The sequence below is a fragment of the Oncorhynchus mykiss genome, chromosome 3, assembly GCF_057628025.1.
Source record: "Oncorhynchus mykiss isolate SJ-2025 chromosome 3, ASM5762802v1, whole genome shotgun sequence".
In the NCBI taxonomy this organism is placed as follows: Eukaryota; Metazoa; Chordata; class Actinopteri; order Salmoniformes; family Salmonidae; genus Oncorhynchus; species Oncorhynchus mykiss.
Window position 1 is genome coordinate 27,352,501 of NC_143024.1, and position 22,650 is coordinate 27,375,150.

The 22,650-nt window shown below is 44.2% G+C and overlaps 1 protein-coding gene across 3 annotated transcripts in view; it reads left to right on the forward strand.

Annotated features, from left to right (window-relative positions):
- The window catches only part of hace1 (HECT domain and ankyrin repeat containing E3 ubiquitin protein ligase 1), a 36,984-nt gene extending 22,760 nt beyond the window's left edge, over positions 1–14,224 (forward strand). For all 3 annotated transcript variants that reach the window (XM_036970531.2, XM_036970525.2, XM_036970538.2), the window contains exons 16-24: positions 8,648–8,745; positions 9,022–9,109; positions 9,468–9,617; positions 9,834–10,030; positions 10,416–10,547; positions 11,474–11,572; positions 11,814–11,884; positions 11,986–12,099; positions 12,467–14,224. In XM_036970531.2, coding sequence (XP_036826426.1) covers positions 8,648–8,745; positions 9,022–9,109; positions 9,468–9,617; positions 9,834–10,030; positions 10,416–10,547; positions 11,474–11,572; positions 11,814–11,884; positions 11,986–12,099; positions 12,467–12,569 — 1,052 coding nt within the window. In that variant the 3' untranslated portion in view covers positions 12,570–14,224. The remainder of the gene's footprint in view (positions 1–8,647; positions 8,746–9,021; positions 9,110–9,467; positions 9,618–9,833; positions 10,031–10,415; positions 10,548–11,473; positions 11,573–11,813; positions 11,885–11,985; positions 12,100–12,466) is intronic.
- Positions 14,225–22,650: the final 8,426 nt, after the last annotated feature.

Below are 22,650 nucleotides of genomic sequence, written 5' to 3' on the forward strand. Positions count from 1 at the left end.
ACAGCTAACCCCACTGACCATCCTTCATACAGTATAACCCATCCTTCATGTACAGCTAACCCCACTGACCATCCTTCATATAGTATAACCCATCCTTCATGTACAGCTAACCCCACTGACCATCCTTCATACAGTATAACCCATCCTTCATGTAAAGCTAACCCCACTGACCATCCTTCATACAGTATAACCCATACTTCATGTACAGCTAACCCCACTGACCATCCTTCATACAGTATAACCCATCGTTCCTGTACAGCTAACCCCACTGACCATCCTTCATACAGTATAACCCATCCTTCATGTACAGCTAACCCCACTGACCATCCTTCATATAGTATAACCCATCCTTCATGTACAGCTAACCCCACTGACCATCCTTCATACAGTATAACCCATCCTTTATGTACAGCTAACCCCACTGACCATCCTTCATATAGTATAACCCATCGTTCCTGTACAGCTAACCCCACTGACCATCCTTCATTTACAGGTAACCTCACTGACCATCCTTCATGTACAGCTAACCCCACTGACCATCCTTCATACAGTATAACCATCCTTCATGTACAGCTAACCCCACTGACCATCCTTCATGTACAGCTAACCTCACTGACCATCCTTCATACAGTATAACCCATCCTTCATGTACAGCTAACCTCACTGACCATCCTTCATGTACAGCTAACCCCACTGACCATACTTCAAACAGTATAACCCATCCTTCATGTACACTAACCTCACTAACCATCCTTCATGTACAGCTAACCCCACTGACCATCCTTCATGTACAGCTAACCTCACTGACCATCCTTCATACAGTATAACCCATCCTTCATGTACAGCTAACCTCACTAACCATCCTTCATGTACAGCTAACCCCACTGACCATCCTTCATGTACAGCTAACCCCACTGACCATCCTTCAAACAGTATAACCCATCCTTCATGTACATCTAACCTCACTGACCATCCTTCATGTACAGCTAACCCCACTGACCATCCTTCATACAGTATAACCCATCGTTCCCGTACAGCTAACCCCACTGACCATCCTTCATACAGTATAACCCATCCTTCATGTACAGCTAACCCCACTGACCATCCTTCATGTACAGCTAACCCCATTGACCATCCTTCATGTACAGCTAACCCCATTGACCATCCTTCATACAGTATAACCCATCCTTCATGTACAGCTAACCCCACTGACCATCCTTCATACAGTATAACCCATCCTTCATGTACAGCTAACCCCACTGACCATCCTTCATGTACAGCTAACCCCACTGACCATCCTTCATACAGTATAACCCATCCTTCATGTACAGCTAACCTCACTGACCATCCTTCATGTACAGCTAACCCCACTGACCATCCTTCATACAGTATAACCTATCCTTCATGTACAGCTAACCTCACTGACCATCCTTCATGTACAGCTAACCCCACTGACCATCCTTCATACAGTATAACCCATCCTTCATGTACAGCTAACCTCACTGACCATCCTTCATGTACAGCTAACCCCACTGACCATCCTTCATACAGTATAACCCATCCTTCATGTACAGCTAACCCCACTGATCATCCTTCATGTACAGCTAACCCCACTGACCATCCTTCATACAGTATAACCCATCCTTCAGGTACAATTAACCTCACTGACCATCCTTCATACAGTATAACCCATCGTTCCTGTACAGCTAACCTCACTGACCATCCTTCATGTATAGCTATCCCCACTGACCATCCTTCATACAGTATAACCATCCTTAATGTTTAGCTAACCCCACTGATCATCCTTCATACAGTATAACCCTTCTTGTACAGCTAACCCCACTGACCATCCTTCATGCAGTATAACCCTTCCTGTACAGCTAACCTCACTGATCATCCTTCATACAGTATAACCCTTCCTGTACAGCTAACCCCACTGACCATCCTTCATACAGTATAACCCATCCTTCATGTACAGCTAACCCCACTGACCATCCTTCATACAGTATAACCCATCGTTCCTGTAGGGCTAACCTCACTGACCATCCTTCATGTATAGCTAACCCCACTGACCATCCTTCATACAGTATAACCCGTCCTTCATGTACAGCTAACCCCACTGACCATCCTTCATACAGTATAACCCATCGTTCCTGTACAGCTAACCCCACTGACCATCCTTCATACAGTATAACCCATCCTTCATGTACAGCTAACCCCACTGACCATCCTTCATACAGTATAACCCATCCTTCATGTACAGCTAACCCCACTGACCATCCTTCATGTACAGCTAACCCCACTGACCATCCTTCATACAGTATAACCCATCCTTCATGTACAGGTAACCTCACTGATCATCCTTCATGTAAAGCTAACCCCACTGACCATCCTTCATACAGTATAACCCATCCTTCATGTACATTTAACCTCACTGACCATCCTTCATGTACAGCTAACCCTACTAACCATCCTTCATACAGGTTAACCATCCTTCATGTTTAGCTAACTCCACTGATCATCCTTCATACAGTATAACCCATCGTTCCTGTAGGGCTAACCTCACTGACCACCCTTCATATAGTAGAACCCATCCTTCATGTACAGCTAACCCCACTGACCATCCTTCATAGAGTATAACCTGTCCTGTACAGCTAACCCCACTGATCATCCTTCATACAGCATAACCCATCCTTCATGTACAGCTAACCCCACTGACCATCCTTCATAGAGTATAACCTGTCCTGTACAGCTAACCCCACTGATCATCCTTCATACAGCATAACCCATCGTTCATGTACAGCTAACCCCACTGACCATCCTTCATACAGTATAACCCATCCTTCATGTATAGCTAACCCCACTGAACACCCTTCATACAGTTTAACCCATCCTTCATGTATAGCTAACCTCACTGACAATCCTTCATACAGCATAACTCATCCTTCATGTACAGCTAACCTCACTGACCATCCTTCATACAGTATAACCCATCCTTCATGTACAGCTAACCCCACTGACCATCCTTCATACAGTATAACCCATCCTTCATGTACAGCTAACCTCACTGACCATCCTTCATGTACAGCCAACCCCACTGACCATCCTTCATACAGTATAACCCATCCTTCATGTACAGGTAACCTCACTGATCATCCTTCATGTAAAGCTAACCCCACTGACCATCCTTCATACAGTATAACCCATCCTTCATGTACAGCTAACCTCACTGACCATCCTTCATGTACAGCTAACCCCACTGACCATCCTTCATACAGTATAACCCATCCTTCATGTACAGGTAACCTCACTGATCATCCTTCATGTACAGCTAACCCCACTGACCATCCTTCATACAGTATAACCCATCGTTCCTGTAGGGCTAACCTCACTGACCATCCTTCATGTACAGCTAACCCTACTAACCATCCTTCATACAGTTTAACCATCCTTCATGTTTAGCTAACTCCACTGATTATCCTTCATACAGTATAACCCTTCCTGTACAGCTAACCCCACTGACCACCCTTCATATAGTAGAACCCATCCTTCATGTACAGCTAACCCCACTGACCATCCTTCATAGAGTATAACCTGTCCTGTACAGCTAACCCCACTGATCATCCTTCATACAGCATAACCCATCGTTCATGTACAGCTAACCCCACTGACCATCCTTCATACAGTATAACCCATCCTTCATGTATAGCTAACCCCACTGACCACCCTTCATACAGTATAACCCTTCCTGTACAGCTAACCTCACTGATCATCCTTCATACAGTATAACCCTTCCTTTACAGCGAACCCCACTGACCATCCTTCATACAGTATAACCCATCCTTCATGTACAGCTAACCCCACTGACCATCCTTCATACAGTATAACCCATCGTTCCTGTAGGGCTAACCTCACTGACCATCCTTCATGTATAGCTAACCCCACTGACCATCCTTCATACAGTATAACCCGTCCTTCATGTACAGCTAACCCCACTGACAATCCTTCATACAGTATAACCCATCGTTCCTGTACAGCTAACCCCACTGACCATCCTTAATACAGTATAACCCATCGTTCCTGTACAGCTAACCCCACTGACCATCCTTCATACAGTATAACCCATCCTTCATGTACAGCTAACCTCACTGACCATCCTTCATACAGTATAACCCATCCTTCATGTACAGCTAACCCCACTGACCATCCTTCATGTACAGCTAACCCCACTGACCATCCTTCATACAGTATAACCCATCCTTCATGTACAGCTAACCTCACTGACCATCCTTCATGTACAGCTAACCTCACTGACCATCCTTCATACAGTATAACCCATCCTTCATGTACAGCTAACCCCACTGACCATCCTTCATGTACAGCTAACCCCACTGACCATCCTTCGTGTACAGCTAACCTCACTGACCATCCTTCATACAGTATAACCATCCTTCATGTACAGCTAACCCCACTGACCATCCTTCATGTACAGCTAACCTCACTGACCATCCTTCATACAGTATAACCCATCCTTCATGTACAGCTAACCCCACTGACCATCCTTCATACAGTATAACCCATACTTCATGTACAGCTAACCCCACTGACCATCCTTCATACAGTATAACCCATCGTTCCTGTACAGCTAACCCCACTGACCATCCTTCATTTACAGGTAACCTCACTGACCATCCTTCATGTACAGCTAACCCCACTGACCATCCTTCATACAGTATAACCATCCTTCATGTACAGCTAACCCCACTGACCATCCTTCATGTACAGCTAACCTCACTGACCATCCTTCATACAGTATAACCCATCCTTCATGTACAGCTAACCTCACTGACCATCCTTCATGTACAGCTAACCCCACTGACCATACTTCAAACAGTATAACCCATCCTTCATGTACACTAACCTCACTAACCATCCTTCATGTACAGCTAACCCCACTGACCATCCTTCATGTACAGCTAACCTCACTGACCATCCTTCATACAGTATAACCCATCCTTCATGTACAGCTAACCTCACTAACCATCCTTCATGTACAGCTAACCCCACTGACCATCCTTCATGTACAGCTAACCCCACTGACCATCCTTCAAACAGTATAACCCATCCTTCATGTACATCTAACCTCACTGACCATCCTTCATGTACAGCTAACCCCACTGACCATCCTTCATACAGTATAACCCATCGTTCCCGTACAGCTAACCCCACTGACCATCCTTCATACAGTATAACCCATCCTTCATGTACAGCTAACCCCACTGACCATCCTTCATGTACAGCTAACCCCATTGACCATCCTTCATGTACAGCTAACCCCATTGACCATCCTTCATACAGTATAACCCATCCTTCATGTACAGCTAACCCCACTGACCATCCTTCATACAGTATAACCCATCCTTCATGTACAGCTAACCCCACTGACCATCCTTCATGTACAGCTAACCCCACTGACCATCCTTCATACAGTATAACCCATCCTTCATGTACAGCTAACCTCACTGACCATCCTTCATGTACAGCTAACCCCACTGACCATCCTTCATACAGTATAACCTATCCTTCATGTACAGCTAACCTCACTGACCATCCTTCATGTACAGCTAACCCCACTGACCATCCTTCATACAGTATAACCCATCCTTCATGTACAGCTAACCCCACTGACCATCCTTCATACAGTATAACCCATCGTTCCTGTAGGGCTAACCTCACTGACCATCCTTCATGTACAGCTAACCCTACTAACCATCCTTCATACAGGTTAACCATCCTTCATGTTTAGCTAACTCCACTGATTATCCTTCATACAGTATAACCCTTCCTGTACAGCTAACCCCACTGACCACCCTTCATATAGTAGAACCCATCCTTCATGTACAGCTAACCCCACTGACCATCCTTCATAGAGTATAACCTGTCCTGTACAGCTAACCCCACTGATCATCCTTCATACAGCATAACCCATCCTTCATGTACAGCTAACCCCACTGACCATCCTTCATAGAGTATAACCTGTCCTGTACAGCTAACCCCACTGATCATCCTTCATACAGCATAACCCATCGTTCATGTACAGCTAACCCCACTGACCATCCTTCATACAGTATAACCCATCCTTCATGTATAGCTAACCCCACTGAACACCCTTCATACAGTTTAACCCATCCTTCATGTATAGCTAACCTCACTGACAATCCTTCATACAGTATAACTCATCCTTCATGTACAGCTAACCTCACTGACCATCCTTCATACAGTATAACCCATCCTTCATGTACAGCTAACCCCACTGACCATCCTTCATGTACAGCTAACCCCACTGACCATCCTTCATACAGTATAACCCATCCTTCATGTACAGCTAACCTCACTGACCATCCTTCATGTACAGCCAACCCCACTGACCATCCTTCATACAGTATAACCCATCCTTCATGTACAGGTAACCTCACTGATCATCCTTCATGTAAAGCTAACCCCACTGACCATCCTTCATACAGTATAACCCATCCTTCATGTACAGCTAACCTCACTGACCATCCTTCATGTACAGCTAACCCCACTGACCATCCTTCATACAGTATAACCCATCCTTCATGTACAGGTAACCTCACTGATCATCCTTCATGTACAGCTAACCCCACTGACCATCCTTCATACAGTATAACCCATCGTTCCTGTAGGGCTAACCTCACTGACCATCCTTCATGTACAGCTAACCCTACTAACCATCCTTCATACAGGTTAACCATCCTTCATGTTTAGCTAACTCCACTGATTATCCTTCATACAGTATAACCCTTCCTGTACAGCTAACCCCACTGACCACCCTTCATATAGTAGAACCCATCCTTCATGTACAGCTAACCCCACTGACCATCCTTCATAGAGTATAACCTGTCCTGTACAGCTAACCCCACTGATCATCCTTCATACAGCATAACCCATCGTTCATGTACAGCTAACCCCACTGACCATCCTTCATACAGTATAACCCATCCTTCATGTATAGCTAACCCCACTGACCACCCTTCATACAGTATAACCCTTCCTGTACAGCTAACCTCACTGATCATCCTTCATACAGTATAACCCTTCCTTTACAGCGAACCCCACTGACCATCCTTCATACAGTATAACCCATCCTTCATGTACAGCTAACCCCACTGACCATCCTTCATACAGTATAACCCATCGTTCCTGTAGGGCTAACCTCACTGACCATCCTTCATGTATAGCTAACCCCACTGACCATCCTTCATACAGTATAACCCGTCCTTCATGTACAGCTAACCCCACTGACAATCCTTCATACAGTATAACCCATCGTTCCTGTACAGCTAACCCCACTGACCATCCTTAATACAGTATAACCCATCGTTCCTGTACAGCTAACCCCACTGACCATCCTTCATACAGTATAACCCATCCTTCATGTACAGCTAACCTCACTGACCATCCTTCATACAGTATAACCCATCCTTCATGTACAGCTAACCCCACTGACCATCCTTCATGTACAGCTAACCCCACTGACCATCCTTCATACAGTATAACCCATCCTTCATGTACAGCTAACCCCACTGACCATCCTTCATGTACAGCTAACCCCACTGACCATCCTTCGTGTACAGCTAACCTCACTGACCATCCTTCATACAGTATAACCATCCTTCATGTACAGCTAACCCCACTGACCATCCTTCATGTACAGCTAACCTCACTGACCATCCTTCATACAGTATAACCCATCCTTCATGTACAGCTAACCCCATTGACCATCCTTCATACAGCATAACCCATCCTTCATGTACAGCTAACTCCACTGACCATCCTTCATACAGTATAACCCATCCTTCATGTACAGCTAACCTCACTGACCATCCTTCATACAGTATAGCCCATCCTTCATGTACAGCTAACCTCACTGACCATCCTTCATGTACAGCAAACCTCACTGACCATCCTTCATACAGTTTAACCCATCCTTCATGTACAGCTAACCCCACTGACCATCCTTCATGTACAGCTAACCCCACTGACCATCCTTCATGTACAGCTAACCTCACTGACCATCCTTCATACAGTATAACCAATCCTTCATGTATAGCTAACCTCACTGACCATCCTTCATACAGTATAACCCATCCTTCACGTACAGCTAACCCCCCTGAACATCCTTCATACAGTATAACCTGTCCTGTACAGTTAACCTCACTGACCATCCTTCATACAGCATAACCCATCCTTAATGTACAGCTAACCCCACTGACCATCCTTCATACAGTATAACCCATCCTTCATGTACAGCTAACCCCACTGACCATCCTTCATACAGTATAACCCATCCTTCATGTACAGCTAACCCCACTGACCATCCTTCATGTACAGCTAACCCCACTGACCATCCTTCATACAGTATAACCCATCCTTCATGTATAGCTAACCCCTCTGACCATCCTTCATCTGCAGCTAACCTCACTGATTATCTTTCATATAGTATAACCCTTCCTGTACAGCTAACCCCACTGACCATCCTTCATCCCCAAATGTCTTACACTCCACCCAGTAATGTGTTAGTGTGTCTCTCTTTTTCAATATGTTTCTTTCTCTTTTCTGTCAGAGTCCATATTTAGCAGTAGCTGTGCGATGGTCTCCAAATCGACCAATGAAAAGCTCAAACAGGGCATCGCCGTACGATTCCATGGAGAGGAAGGAATGGTGGGTATTATCAGTGTCTATCTGACCTAGGTTCAAATAGTATTTATTTTCGTTTAAAATACTTCAGTTTAGGAACTCTTGATTGAACTTGCCTAGCGCAATGGAAACAATGGAATAGTTCCCAAAATGCAAAGGGAATAGGTCACAATCTCAAATGGACCCACACTTAGTCCTAGCAACACTTTATTAGTGTACTATACAGGAAATAGGGTCCCATTTTAGTACATGTTCATTTAGCAGTGGACCTTTAGTTGACCTGTGACCTTTGTGTTCCAGGGCCAGGGCGTGGTGAGGGAGTGGTTTGACGTCCTGTCCAATGAGATCATCAATGCAGACTACGGCCTCTTCACCCAGTCAGCGGACGGTGAGACACCTTTCGATTGGCTGATTAGATGTTGTTTGTGTAAAATGTGTTTTTTTAAACTGTAATTGAGGGTGTATTTTCTTCCCTCACTGTTTAAAAAAAATGTTGTTACCTTGCATCATGATCCAAATACTTTGTTGGTTAATTATACGTCTGTATGCCGAGCCTAGCTGTGTATTGCGACTATGAAATGTTTTCCTTTCTCGCATCAGAATACAAGTACTTATTCAAGATGGGTAGGTAAGAAGATCAAAGCTTGACTGGTATTTATTTGTGTGTGTGTGTGTGTGCGTGTGTGTGTGCGTGTGTGTGTGCGTGTGTGTGTGCGTGTGCGTGTGTGTGTGTGTCTCTCTCACAGGCACCACATTCCAGCCCAACAGTAACTCGTCAGTGAACCCTGATCATCTGAACTACTTCCGGTTTGCGGGTCAGATCCTGGGGTTGGCTCTTTACCACCGTCAGCTGGTCAACATCTACTTCACCCGCTCCTTCTACAAACACATACTGGGTAACACACACATACCTCACACCCACGTTCTACAGTGGGTTGTTAACATGATGTAATGTGCGTTCAGGAATCCCAGTGAACTACCAGGGTGTATCCTCTGCTTGAGCAGGTTGTTACATTTGTAGCTGGGTTATAATAGAGTTGTTAGTGTTTTTACGGGGATATTACAGTGACGCTACAGGGTTGTAACGGTATGGGTGCTGTCTGTGTGTCCAGGCATCCCAGTGAACTACCAGGATGTGTCGTCCATCGATCCAGAGTATGCCAAGAATCTGCAGTGGATCCTGGACAACGACATCAGCGACCTGGGACTGGAGCTCACCTTCTCTGTGGAAACAGACGTGTTCGGCGCCATGGAGGAGGTGCCACTCAAACCTGGTGGGACTAGCATCATTGTCACCCAGGACAACAAGGTGAGCCAGCCTATCACAGAAGGAGGATCTGAAACTCCTAACCCCTAGCATTTTGTTGTTGGTCTCAAAATCAACTAGGTGAGAATAGCAGATGATTGACAGGTCAAGCAGAAGAAAGTTGTGATGTAGACTGCGCCCCCTGTATTCTCTAACACTTATGATCTTATATGATTACTATGTCATGTGTATATGATGTGTGTACAGCTGGCCTGCAGGTGGTAATGTTCTGTAAGGAAGAAGCCAGTGAAACGAGACGGCGTTAGAGGGCTGCCCAAAGATCAACCAGACTCTACGTAGTGAATGTTCCCTATATATAAACCTCTCTCTTCTCTCTCTCTCTCTCTCTCTCTCTCTCTCTCTCTCTCTCTCTCTCTCTCTCACTCAGGCAGAGTATGTCCAGTTGGTAACAGAGTTGAGGATGACTCGAGCCATCCAACCCCAGATAAATGCTTTCCTGCACGGGTTCCACACCTTCATTCCCCCCTCCCTCATCCAGCTCTTTGATGAATATGAATTGGTTAGTGTCCTTGCTTTTCCTCCCTTCTACTTTACCTCTCCTCTCTTTCTTTTTCTCTCTATTCCTCTCTTCTCTCCTCTCTACTGTCATCAACTCCCTTCTCCTTCACCTCTCTCTTTTCCTCTACTGTCCTCAACTCCCTTCTCCTTCACCTCTCCTCTCTCTCTTTTCCTCTCTTTTCCTCTTTACTGTCATCAACTCCCTTCTCCTTCACCTGTCCTCTCTCTCCTCTCTCTCTTTTCCTCTCTACTGTCATCAACTCCCTTCACCTCTCCTCTCTTTCTCTTCCTCTTTTCCTCTCTTTTCCTCTCTACTGTCCTCAACTCCTTTCTCCTCACCTCTCTTTCTCTGTTCTCAACCCCTCTTGCCCATTATATTTTATTCTCCTCCTCTGCTCTCGCCTGCTCGCCTAACGGGATCTGATGTCTGATAGCAGGGATTGATTGACCTTGTCTGGCTCAGTGTGTGTCAATGGGATGTTGGGGTCACCTTGAGGCCTCTCGCCATCGCCCGGCTCAGATCAGATTTGTTTCTGTGTGTGTCAGCAAAATCCATGTCCTCACTAGTCCCTGGATCAATAGGGTACCATGGCGATTATCTGGCCCGCCATGTGTTATTGGACATGTGTGTGCAGGTACAAGCCTCGGTCACGCAGTCACAGCACGCCTGCTGACAACACTCAGACTCAGTGGGGAGGAGAGTTTAGCTCTGCTCTGTTTACCACTGGACCACCCGTGTTCAGAAAAACACCCTTGTGTCTTTGACAACATGATTTTGGACAGAATAAGCATTAAGTTATGTTTTATAAGTCTGTTGTGTATGATCCATGTGTCCTGACTACTACTCCATTTAACCTCTCTGTGTGTCTGTCTCTGTGTGCGTGTCTGTCTCTGTGTGGGTGTCTGTCTGTGTGGGTGTGTGTGTAGGAGCTGTTGCTGTCTGGGATGCCAGAGATCGATGTGCAGGACTGGCACAGGAACACAGAATACACCAGTGGCTATGACCTGGAGGAACCTGTCATCCAGGTGAGTTAGCTCTCACCAGGCAGGACTCTTTTTAATGTAACACCACCTCATCAGAGAGGAGGACCCTTTTTACTGGAACACCTCCAAATCAGAGAGATGTACCACAGGCTTGGCTGATCCTACAGAGATCTTAACACCTCCTCCCAGGCTGGCTTAGTGGTTTAAAGCTGATTCTCTTGTCAGATTCTCTTATCTCACACTGGTTTTCATTTGGTGTAATGTGGATTCTCTTGTCTTGTAGTGGTTCTGGAAGGTGGTAGAAAGCCTTACCCAAGAGGAGAGGGTCCTACTGTTGCAGTTTGTCACTGGCAGGTGAATTTCTAATAGTGTATGTGTGTGTGGCAGGTGAGTTTCTCACAGTAATTCCCTCATAAGAACTGTCCTGTCTAATTCCTCTCTCATGTCCCTGTCAGTTCCAGGGTACCTCATGGTGGCTTTGCCTTTCTGATGGGAGGTAGTGGCTTACAGAAGTTCACTATTGCCTCTGTACCATACACATCAAACCTACTGCCTACCTCCAGCACCTGGTAAGGACCACACATACACACATGTCACTCACACATGAGAGAGAGCAGCATGCTGACAGAAAAAGCACTAGAGGGCAGTATGGTTCCTCTGACTCCTTTGCCTCTAGAGTCGTGTGTGTGTGTGTGTGTTGCTTTAGTACACTGGTATAGAAGAGGGGGAGAGGGAAAAACAGGGAGGGGTTTCTGCATGTTGGTTAGAAAGGACAGGTACTGTAGTTCTCATCACTGTAGGTCTATACTTTGGCAGGTAGAAATCACCATTGTACTGTATACTACAGCAGCTGGATATGATATGAGACATAATGACATGCCATCAATCTGCAGTGAACCACAAGATACTACATTGACCATGATGTTCCTCCCACAGCATCAACATGATGAAACTCCCAGAATACCCCAGCCAGGAGGTCCTGCGGGACAGGCTGCTGGTCGCACTGCATTGTGGGAGTTACGGGTACACCATGGCGTGACGCTGGCTGCAGCTGCGTCTCAGCGGGACTCCTCGGGTCCATGCACACGAGAGTGTGTGTGTGTGTGTGTGCGCGCGCATTGGCATGGACACATCAGTGCAAGGAATCCATCCAACACTTCCTAATCCAAACATATTTCACCTATCTATGTGGCATATTTCACCTATCTATGTGGCAGTTTGTTTTAGCTGGGTAGATTATTTTCTACAGCCAGAGCTAGCTATGATTTGTATAAGATAAACAAGCTCCCTGTCATTTCAACCCAATTGAAGGCAAAGGAAATGTGATACCCCTGATTTCACTCTGAACTGCCAAAAACATGTTACCATGGTCACAACAACAACTTATCCACTAGACTGGCTGCACAGCATCCCTCCCACGACGTGAAGCCAGTCAGCTGCCTTCCTTTTAGTCTCTCTCCTTTGGCATTCTTCTCCTGTAACGTGGTCATATGGAATGATCTGGTTGGTGTGTATTTCAAATTGAAGGGGGGGTCTATAATGATATTACTGTAAGAGGCTGTGGCCAGGTGGTTTTACATGTGTTTACCAGGGAGGTAGTCGTAAAAAGGTGGCAAAGATTCTAGCCTGCAAGTAACATAAACACTAATGCAAAAATTGCTAATTTGTCCTAGGAATAGGTACATAAATGATTCCCAAAATGAATAGAAGCGTTAACGGTGCTTACAGGCGTTTACCCCCCACTACAGTACATCCCTGATCTTCACAGCTGCCTAACCACAACTCCCTCACCCTATAAGGTGCATGTCTCATGGCTCTACTTTGTGAGGTTCTTCAGTTTAGTGTCATTCTGTTGTGTTAGTCTGTCATCTGCAGCTGTGTCTCTGTGTCCTTGTAGTGATCATCAGGACCCAGTCTTTCAAAAGTTATCTATCCGGATTTCGCCTATTGGACAGGATTAATAGAATGAATAGAACAGACGAATCATTGACTTCTAGTCATTCTATTTCTATCAGGTTAGAAAACTTTTGGAAAACTGGGCCCAGTAGTCAGTCATCCCTTTCTATTGTATCTGACTGGCAGGACTCTCTGGCTGCATCCCAAATGGATCCGTAGTTCCTATATAGTGCACTACTTTTGACCAGAGCCCTATGGGCCCTGATCAAAAGTAGCGCAGTATGAAGGGAATAGGGTACCATTTGGGGATGCAGCCTCTGCTTACCATGTTGTATTTCTCTCAGCTCAGTCGACTTGAAGGTTAGAGGAGCACTACAGTATATAGAGCTAAGTGAAAGGTTTGGTCAGCAGTGCCAAAAAGGAGAGCCAGTTTGATTTTGATTGCTTTTTTGTTTTTATCCTACCTGAACATTATGGTGGAACATGTTCTAAAAAGGGACAGAATCATATCATGACTTGACATATCATGACTTGACATATCATGACTTGACATATCATGAATGTAGCTAAGAAATGTTTTATTCTTGATCCTTGATTTAAATGATTCTACTTCTTTACAATGATGTGGGAATGTAAATACTTATATTTCATATTATTTATCACTATTGTTTTACATGTATGACTTGTTTTGCAATTGTAATCAGATGTTGTATTGTATACAGAGCCTTTATAGATATTTCTGCAAATTACTCAAAAACAAAGTATGTATTTTACCATAAACATAATACATTGTTTAAACTTTGAGATTGTATCCCCCCCCATACACAAACTATTAGTGAGTGATTGTGGGAGAGCATTGAGCAATTCCCAAGCTTGTGTGAGTGAGGGCATGCTGGTAAAGTGCATAGTGGGTGGATTTGTGTGTGTGTGTGTCTGGACGTATGTTCCCTCAGCATGTGCTGTGTTTGGTCACAGGCAGAGATCAGCAGGGCTACCTGTGCTAAACGGTTTCCTCAGCACTCTCCCTCAAACACAACCTCTGTTCCATCTCTCTCAGACAGACACACTGTGACCAAAGCCACATTCTAAACACACATCTTATGTTCTCCATAGCAACGCAGCATCCTCCATACAATCTGCCCTTCCAAGCTCTACCTTAAACACAGCCTGGCTGGTTCACCATGGCAACGCCAACGTCTGGTTGAGTACACACACACGGGCAGCGCAGCATGGACAGGCCCAGGGCTGGCTGAGATGTGGACCCGGCATATGTCCCCTTGACAACCCAGAGAGAGAGTGAGCAGGCAGAATGTAAAAGTGGTTGAATATGTGGGTAGAGAAAGAGTGTCCATCACATTCTTTGCCACACTAACATGCACTCTCATTCATTTAATTGAATTAGCTAACTATTCATCCTCACCCTCCAGTCTCTCCTCCCTGGACATGTGTGACACATTCAGGCGATAACACAGTACACACACACACACACACACACTGCTTTAGACACTGTCAGGCGATACCACTGCACTATAGAGTAGATTCTGACCTTTGACCTCCAGAGTTCTTCATCTGGCTGGTTGAGGTTTTTCTGATTGCTCTGTGTCCTCAGAAAGAGATAAATGCACTCTTCTGGCTGGCCTCTGGAGTTATTACCTCTGCATCCTCACATACTGATTACATCTGCTGTGTTCACCCTTTCTCTGTTTCTTATACACACACAACCACTGACTGCGTACATGTCCTCTACTACAGAACAAACTGCACAAAGCAATGAGGCTGAAAATATGGTTGTGTAGATTGTCACTCCCCTTCGGCTTGTTCTAGTGCAGACACGGGCATATTTCACCCAGGCAATGACCTGCAGGCAGAGCGCTACAGAGAACTATCTTCACGTGGACAGATTTTGGGGTGGAATCAGCCCTCTCGCTTCGCCTGTTCCTCTGCCAAAGTGTACAGTGCCTTCAGAAATTTTAAATGGATTCAATTGAGATTTGTCATTGGCCTACACCCAGTACTCCATAATGTCAAAGTTGGAAGATGTTTTTAGAATTTTCTTCACATAATAAGTTGCATGGACTCACACTGTGTGCAATAATAGTGTTTAAAATGTTTCAATGACTACCTCATCTCTGTACCCCACACATACAATTATCTGTAAGGATCCTAAGTTGAGCAGTGCATTTCAAACACAGATTCAACCACAAAGACCAGGGGGGGTTTACAAATACTCGCAAAGGACACCTACTGTATTGGTAGATGGGTGAAAAGAAAAGCAGACATTTACTATCCCTTGGAGCAAGGTGAAGTTATTAATTACACTTTGGATGGTGTATCAATACACCCAGTCACAAAAATACAGGCATCCTTCCTAACTCAGTTGCCAGAGAGGAAGGAAACTGCTCAGGGATTTCATTGTGAGGCCAATGGTGACTTTAAAACAGTTACATAGTTTAATGGCTGTGATAGGAGAAAACTGAGGATGGATCAACAACATTTTAGTTAGTCCATAATACTAACCTAATTGACAGTGAAAAGAAGGAAGCTTAAAGAATAAAAATATTCCAAAACATGCATCCTGTTTGCAACAAGGCAACTAAAGTAATACTGCAAAGAAATGTGGCAAAGCAATTCACTTTTTGTAATGAATATACAGTGCCTTGCGAAAGTATTCGGCCCCCTTGAACTTTGTGACCTTGTGCCACATTTCAGGCTTCAAACATAAAGATATAAAATTGTATTTTTTTGTGAAGAATCAACAACAAGTGGGACACAATCATGAAGTGGAACGACATGCATTGGATATTTCAAACTTTTTTAACAAATCAAAAACTGAAAAATTGGGCGTGCAAAATTATTCAGCCCCCTTAAGTTAATACTTTGTAGCGCCACCTTTTGCTGCGATTACAGCTGTAAGTCGCTTGGGGTATGTCTCTATCAGTTTTGCACATCGAGAGACTGACATTTTTTCCCATTCCTCCTTGCAAAACAGCTCAAGCTCAGTGAGGTTGGATGGAGAGCATTTGTGAACAGCAGTTTTCAGTTCTTTCCACAGATTCTCGATTGGATTCAGGTCTGGACTTTGACTTGGCCATTCTAACACCTGGATATGTTTATTTTTGAACCATTCCATTGTAGATTTTGCTTTATGTTTTGGATCATTGTCTTGTTGGAAGACAAATCTCCGTCCCAGTCTCAGGTCTTTTGCAGACTCCATCATGTTTTCTTCCAGAATGGTCCTGTATTTGGCTCCATCCATCTTCCCATCAATTTTAACCATCTTCCCTGTCCCTGCTGAAGAAAAGCAGGCCCAAACCATGATGCTGCCACCACCATGTTTGACAGTGGGGATGGTGTGTTCAGCTGTGTTGCTTTTACGCCAAACATAACGTTTTGCATTGTTGCCAAAAAGTTCAATTTTGGTTTCATCTGACCAGAGCACCTTCTTCCACATGTTTGGTGTGTCTCCCAGGTGGCTTGTGGCAAACTTTAAACGACACTTTTTATGGATATCTTTAAGAAATGGCTTTCTTCTTGCCACTCTTCCATAAAGGCCAGATTTGTGCAATATACGACTGATTGTTGTCCTATGGACAGGGTCTCCCACCTCAGCTGTAGATCTCTGCAGTTCATCCAGGGTGATCATGGGCCTCTTGGCTGCATCTCTGATCAGTCTTCTCCTTGTATGAGCTGAAAGTTTAGAGGGACGGCCAGGTCTTGGTAGATTTGCAGTGGTCTGATACTCCTTCCATTTCAATATTATCTCTTGCACAGTGCTCCTTGGGATGTTTGAAGCTTGGGAAATCTTTTTGTATCCAAATCCGGCTTTAAACTTCTTCACAACAGTATCTCGGACCTGCCTGGTGTGTTCCTTGTTCTTCATGATGCTCTCTGCGCTTTTAACGGACCTCTGAGACTATCACAGTGCAGGTGCATTTATACGGAGAATTGATTACACACAGGTGGATTGTATTTATCATCATTAGTCATTTAGGTCAACATTGGATCATTCAGAGATCCTCACTGAACTTCTGGAGAGAGTTTGCTGCACTGAAAGTAAAGGGGCTGAATAATTTTGCACGCCCAATTTTTCAGTTTTTGATTTGTTAAAAAAGTTTGGAATATCCAATAAATGTCGTTCCACTTCAAGATTGTGTCCCACTTGTTGTCGATTCTTCACAAAAAAATACAGTTTTATATCTTTATGTTTGAAGCCTGAAATGTGGCAAAAGGTCGCAAAGTTCAAGGGGGCCGAATACTTTCGCAAGGCACTGTAACATGTTATGTTTGGGGCAAATCCAATACAACACATTACTGAATACCTCTCCACATTTTCAAGCATAGTGGTGGCTGCATCATGTTATGGGTATGCTTGTAATCGTTAAGGACTGGGGAGTTTTTCAGGATAAAAAGAAAAGGAATGGAGCTAAGCACAGACAAAACCCTAGTGGAAAACTTGGTTCAGTCTGCTTTCCACCAGACACTGAGATTAATTCACCTTTCAACAGGACAATAACCAAAAACAATGCCTAATCTACACTGGAGTTGCTTACCAAGGAGACAGTGAATGTTCCTGAGTGGCCGAGTTACAGTTTTGATTAAAATCTACTTGAAAATCTATGGCAAGACCTGAAAATGTTTGTCTAGCAATGGTCAACAACCAATTTGACAGAACTTGAAGAATTTTGAAAAGGATTATGGGAACATTTTGCACAATCTAGGTGTGGAAAACTCTTAGAGACATAAAGACTCTAAGAGTCTTTAATCACTGCCAAAGGTTTTGATACAAAGTATTTGACTCGGGGGTGTGAATACTTATTGTAAATGAGATATTTCTGCATTACATTTTCAATACATTTGCAAACATTTCTAAAACATTATGGGGTATTGTGTGTATGAAGAAAATGCAGGCTGTAACACAACAAAATGTGGAATAAGTCAAAGGCTATGAATACTTTCTGAAGGCACTGTTTGTTTTATCAGGAGCTAAAATGTCTGACATGTTGGTTAATGACATCACAAGCAGCTCTCACCATGCCACCCTAACTAACTGTCCCTCTGATTGGTGCTGGAGAATATATTATTATTAAGCCTCAGCTTGCCCCTGCGGTCCCTCTTATTCAATTATAGGTGAAAGTCGAAAGGGGGTGTGTTGTCGGTATACTCGCCGGAGCTTAGTAAGCATTTAAAAGGCAAAGACGTAATGTACTGTACTTAGACAGTCAGCAGTATATCTCCAGCTGATTTATATCGACATGCATGGCTCACCTGGGCGATGTCATTTATCCTGGGTAGAGCATCTGGGATACACATGTCTTTGTTACATTTGATGAACGGTGTGTTATGTGCTTACAATTAACAGCAATATGCAGTGACATTATTGATTCAGTTTCCTGATGTTTATATGCAGTACATGTTTGCCAACAGACAGCCTTTCTGTACAGTATGGCAACTCTGAATGAGATACAGTATGGCAACTCTGAACGAGATACAGTAGGGCAACTCTGAATGAGAGACAGTAGATTGCCTTTGAATGAAGGAGATGTGTATGCGGTGGCAGCAACTGTTACATCCCACTGGGCAAAAACTGGTTGAAATAACATTCTTTCCATGTCATTTCAAGCCAAAAAATGTTGTGTGATGTGAAGCAACGCGGAAGACTAATTGGGTTTGCAAAAAGTCATCAACGTGAGGGCATTTCATTTTTTATTCACCAGACTTTTAACCTAAATCCAATGACTTGGTGAAATGTTTTGTTGATTTTACGTTGAATTCACGTTAGTTGACAGCTCAACCGAATGTAAATAAAAACTAGACGTTGAACTGATGTCTGTGCCCAGTGGGATAAGATTGAGGTACTATCTTCAGTGTCTTGACAAACAGACATGTTTTCCTTGACACATCGAAGACATTCATCCTCCTCCTCCAATTCTTTCCTCGGCTACTCTGAAGCATATTGAATAGGCAGTGTTGGCAAAGGAGGTACTGTATAGTATGTGGAGTAAGGCTATCTGTGCCTCCGCACCCTTCTCTCCCTCCTCTTCCTCCCTCCCCATTCTTCCTCCCCGGACCCCAGTCCCCTGCCGTGTGCCTCATTGAAGCAGACTGCAGCTCTCACGGCCGTTTACTGAGATTGTGCGGCAGCCCTAACGTGCTCTGGCACCCTCGTTACAGGAGCTGCTTTCACTCGTTAATTCACTCAGCGCTCCGCCAACAAGCCAACGGAGAGGCGGGGGTAGGAGTGTGTGTGTAAGAAAGAGAGTGTTGTGAGAGAAAGTGTGTGTGTGTAAGAAAGAGAGAATTGTGAGAGAAAGTGTGGGAGGGGGGGGGGATAGGGGGTAGGATGGGAGGATAGGGGGTAGGATGCTTGCCAGATTGTAGCGTTTTCAATGCCATTGAATATTTAGAGTGTGTCAGCTTGTGTGAATAGAGCTTGTCATTCTGCATGCTGTGTGGAGTGCATGTTTACCCAGAGTGTCTCCTGTTGGCCAGGAGCTCACATTATCTCACTGATGTTTTAACTTATACACAATGAGGAGCAGACCTATAATATTCTGGTGTCTATGAATGGAATTAGTCCACTGCTCCACCAGGAGCTAGCATGCTATGTTTTTTTACACATTCAAAGCTGTTCATTTTAGTCTATTCAAACAGACTGCCTTTCAAAGGAAACAAGCACTCTTTAAGATCAGGTGTGGGTGGCCAATTCGTGGGTGCGGAACACTCACCTGAACACACTTAATAAGATAGAGGATGGAGAGTGTTTTGTTCTGTTGATGCTGAGAACGTAATGTTTATGTTTTTAAATAACATTCTTGGAATGTTCTCTGAACGTTACTGAAGTGTTCTTGTGGGACGGTTGTATGCAAAATAACCATAGGACCGCCATGCTCTCACCAAGCTCTAAGAAACATATGCTTCTCAGAAAGTTATGTGCTAGCTGGGGTGTAACTAAGAAGATTTTTGAAAGGTGATATAAACTGATATGTGTCAGTCATTCACAAAGCAGCAGATTTCTGTCTAACCAAAAGTGAGTGGCCACGTCTGTGGCCAGATAATAGTTATGCAATACTGAAGCAGGTAGGTAGTGACCTCAAGGTTGGGGGGATTATGGGAACACCGGAGGGCAGAGAGAGGCAGGGGAGGTGATGCCGGGGGCTGTTTTTCTATTCATTTCTCTCTCCATCTCTCTTCCTCCCTCCCTCATGACTGTGGCCTCAAAAGAGAGGTCAGGGATATGGTCAGGGTTGGAGTTGGTGATTTTTCTGCCTGAGAGCACCATGAATGGGGCACCCCATCAAACAGCAGATAAACTACTCCATAATATATTTGTGTGTGTGTGTGTGTGTGTGTGTGTGCGCGCACAAGCATTAATGCACACGTCTGTGTGTGTGTGTGTGTGTGTGTGTGTGTGTGTGTGCGTGTATTCTTGTGTAAGCGTGTGTGTGTATGTCTATGTGTGTTTGCTATTCACATTCTCCCACATTTTGGCCTACCTCTCCTTATTTACACATTCATGAAAACACATCAATGCCTGGGCTGAGTCGGTAGGTCAAGAGGCCAAAACGCTAAACGTGTTTCTGCGTTTGAACTCCCTACACCTCTGTTTGACTTTGGCTCTGATGTTGGCAGTTGTGAGCGTGCTTAGTGTGTTTCACGCTCCAACGCACAACCTCCCCTTCATAGCGGCGGTGCTCTGGGCTCCTCTCAGAAGGGTTCTGGAACACTGACATACAATATTGATCTGGCCATCCCATCCTTCCAATTCCTTGTCAAACAATCACAGAGACCTCTGAGGTCCTCCATAATCTTTTCCAGAGTTCTGTTGGGTTTTTTCTTTGCTGTCTGTACTGTAATTGGCTTTAGTTCAGCTTGCTTTGTTGTTTGGTTCTTTTTCTTTCAGTTGTGGGTCATACAGTTGAAGTTGGAAGTTTACATACACTTAGGTTGGAGTCATTAAAACTTGTTTTTCAACCATTCCACACATTTGTTGTGAACAAACTATAGTTTTGGCAAGTCGGTTAGGACATCTACTTTGTGCATGACACAAGGAATTTTTCCAACAATTGTTTACAGGCAGATTATTTCACATATAATTCACTGTATCACAATTCCAGTGGGTCAGAAGTTTACATACAAGTTGACTGTGCCTTTAAACAGCTTGGAAAATTCCAGAAAATTATGTCATGGCTTTAGAAGCTTCTGATAGGCTAATTGACATAATTTGAGTCAATTGGAGGTGTACCTGTGGATGTATTTCAAGGCCTACCTTCAAACTCAGTGCCTATTTGCTTGACATCATAGGAACATCAAAAGAAATCAGCCAAGACCTCAGAAAACAATTTGTAGACCTACACAAGTCTAGTTCATCCTTGGGAGCAATTTCCAAATGCCAAAGGTACCACGTTTATCTGTACAAACAATAGTACGCAAGTATAAACACCATGGGACCACGCAGACATCATACCGCTCAGGAAGGAGACGTGTTCTGTCTCCTAGAGATGAACGTACTTTGGTGCGAAAAGTGCAAATCAATCCCAGAACAACAGCAAAGGACCTTGTGAGTATGCTAGAGGAAACAGGTACAAAAGTATCTATATCCACAGTAAAAATGAGTCCTATACCGGCATTACCTGAATGGCCGCTCAGCAAGGAAGAAGCCACTGCTTCAAAACCGCCATAAAAAGCCAGACTACAGTTTGCAACTGCACATGGGGACAAATATCGTACTTTTTGGAGAAATGTTCTCTGGTCTGATGAAACAAAAGTAGAACTGTTTGGCCATAATGACCATCGTTATGTTTTGAGGAAAAGGGGGGATGCTTTCAAGCCAAAGAACACCATCCCAGCCGTGAAGCACGGGGTGGCAGCATCATGTTGTGGGGGTGCTTTGCTGCAGGAGGGTCTGATGCTCTTCACAAAATAGATGGCATCATGAGAATGGAAATTACGTGGATATATTGAAGCAACATCTCAAGACATCAGTCAGGAGGTTAAAGCTTGGTTGCAAATGGGTCTTCCAAATGCTTGGGGTCATTATCCACAATTCCAAAGTTGTGGCAAAATGGCTTAAGGACAACAAAGTCAAGGTGTTGGAGTGGCCATCACAAAGCCCTGACCTAAATCCTATAGATAATTTCTGGGCAGAACTGAAAAAGTGTGTGTGAGCAAGAAGGCCTACAAACCTGACTCAGTTACACCAGCTCTGTCAGGGGGAATGTGCCAAA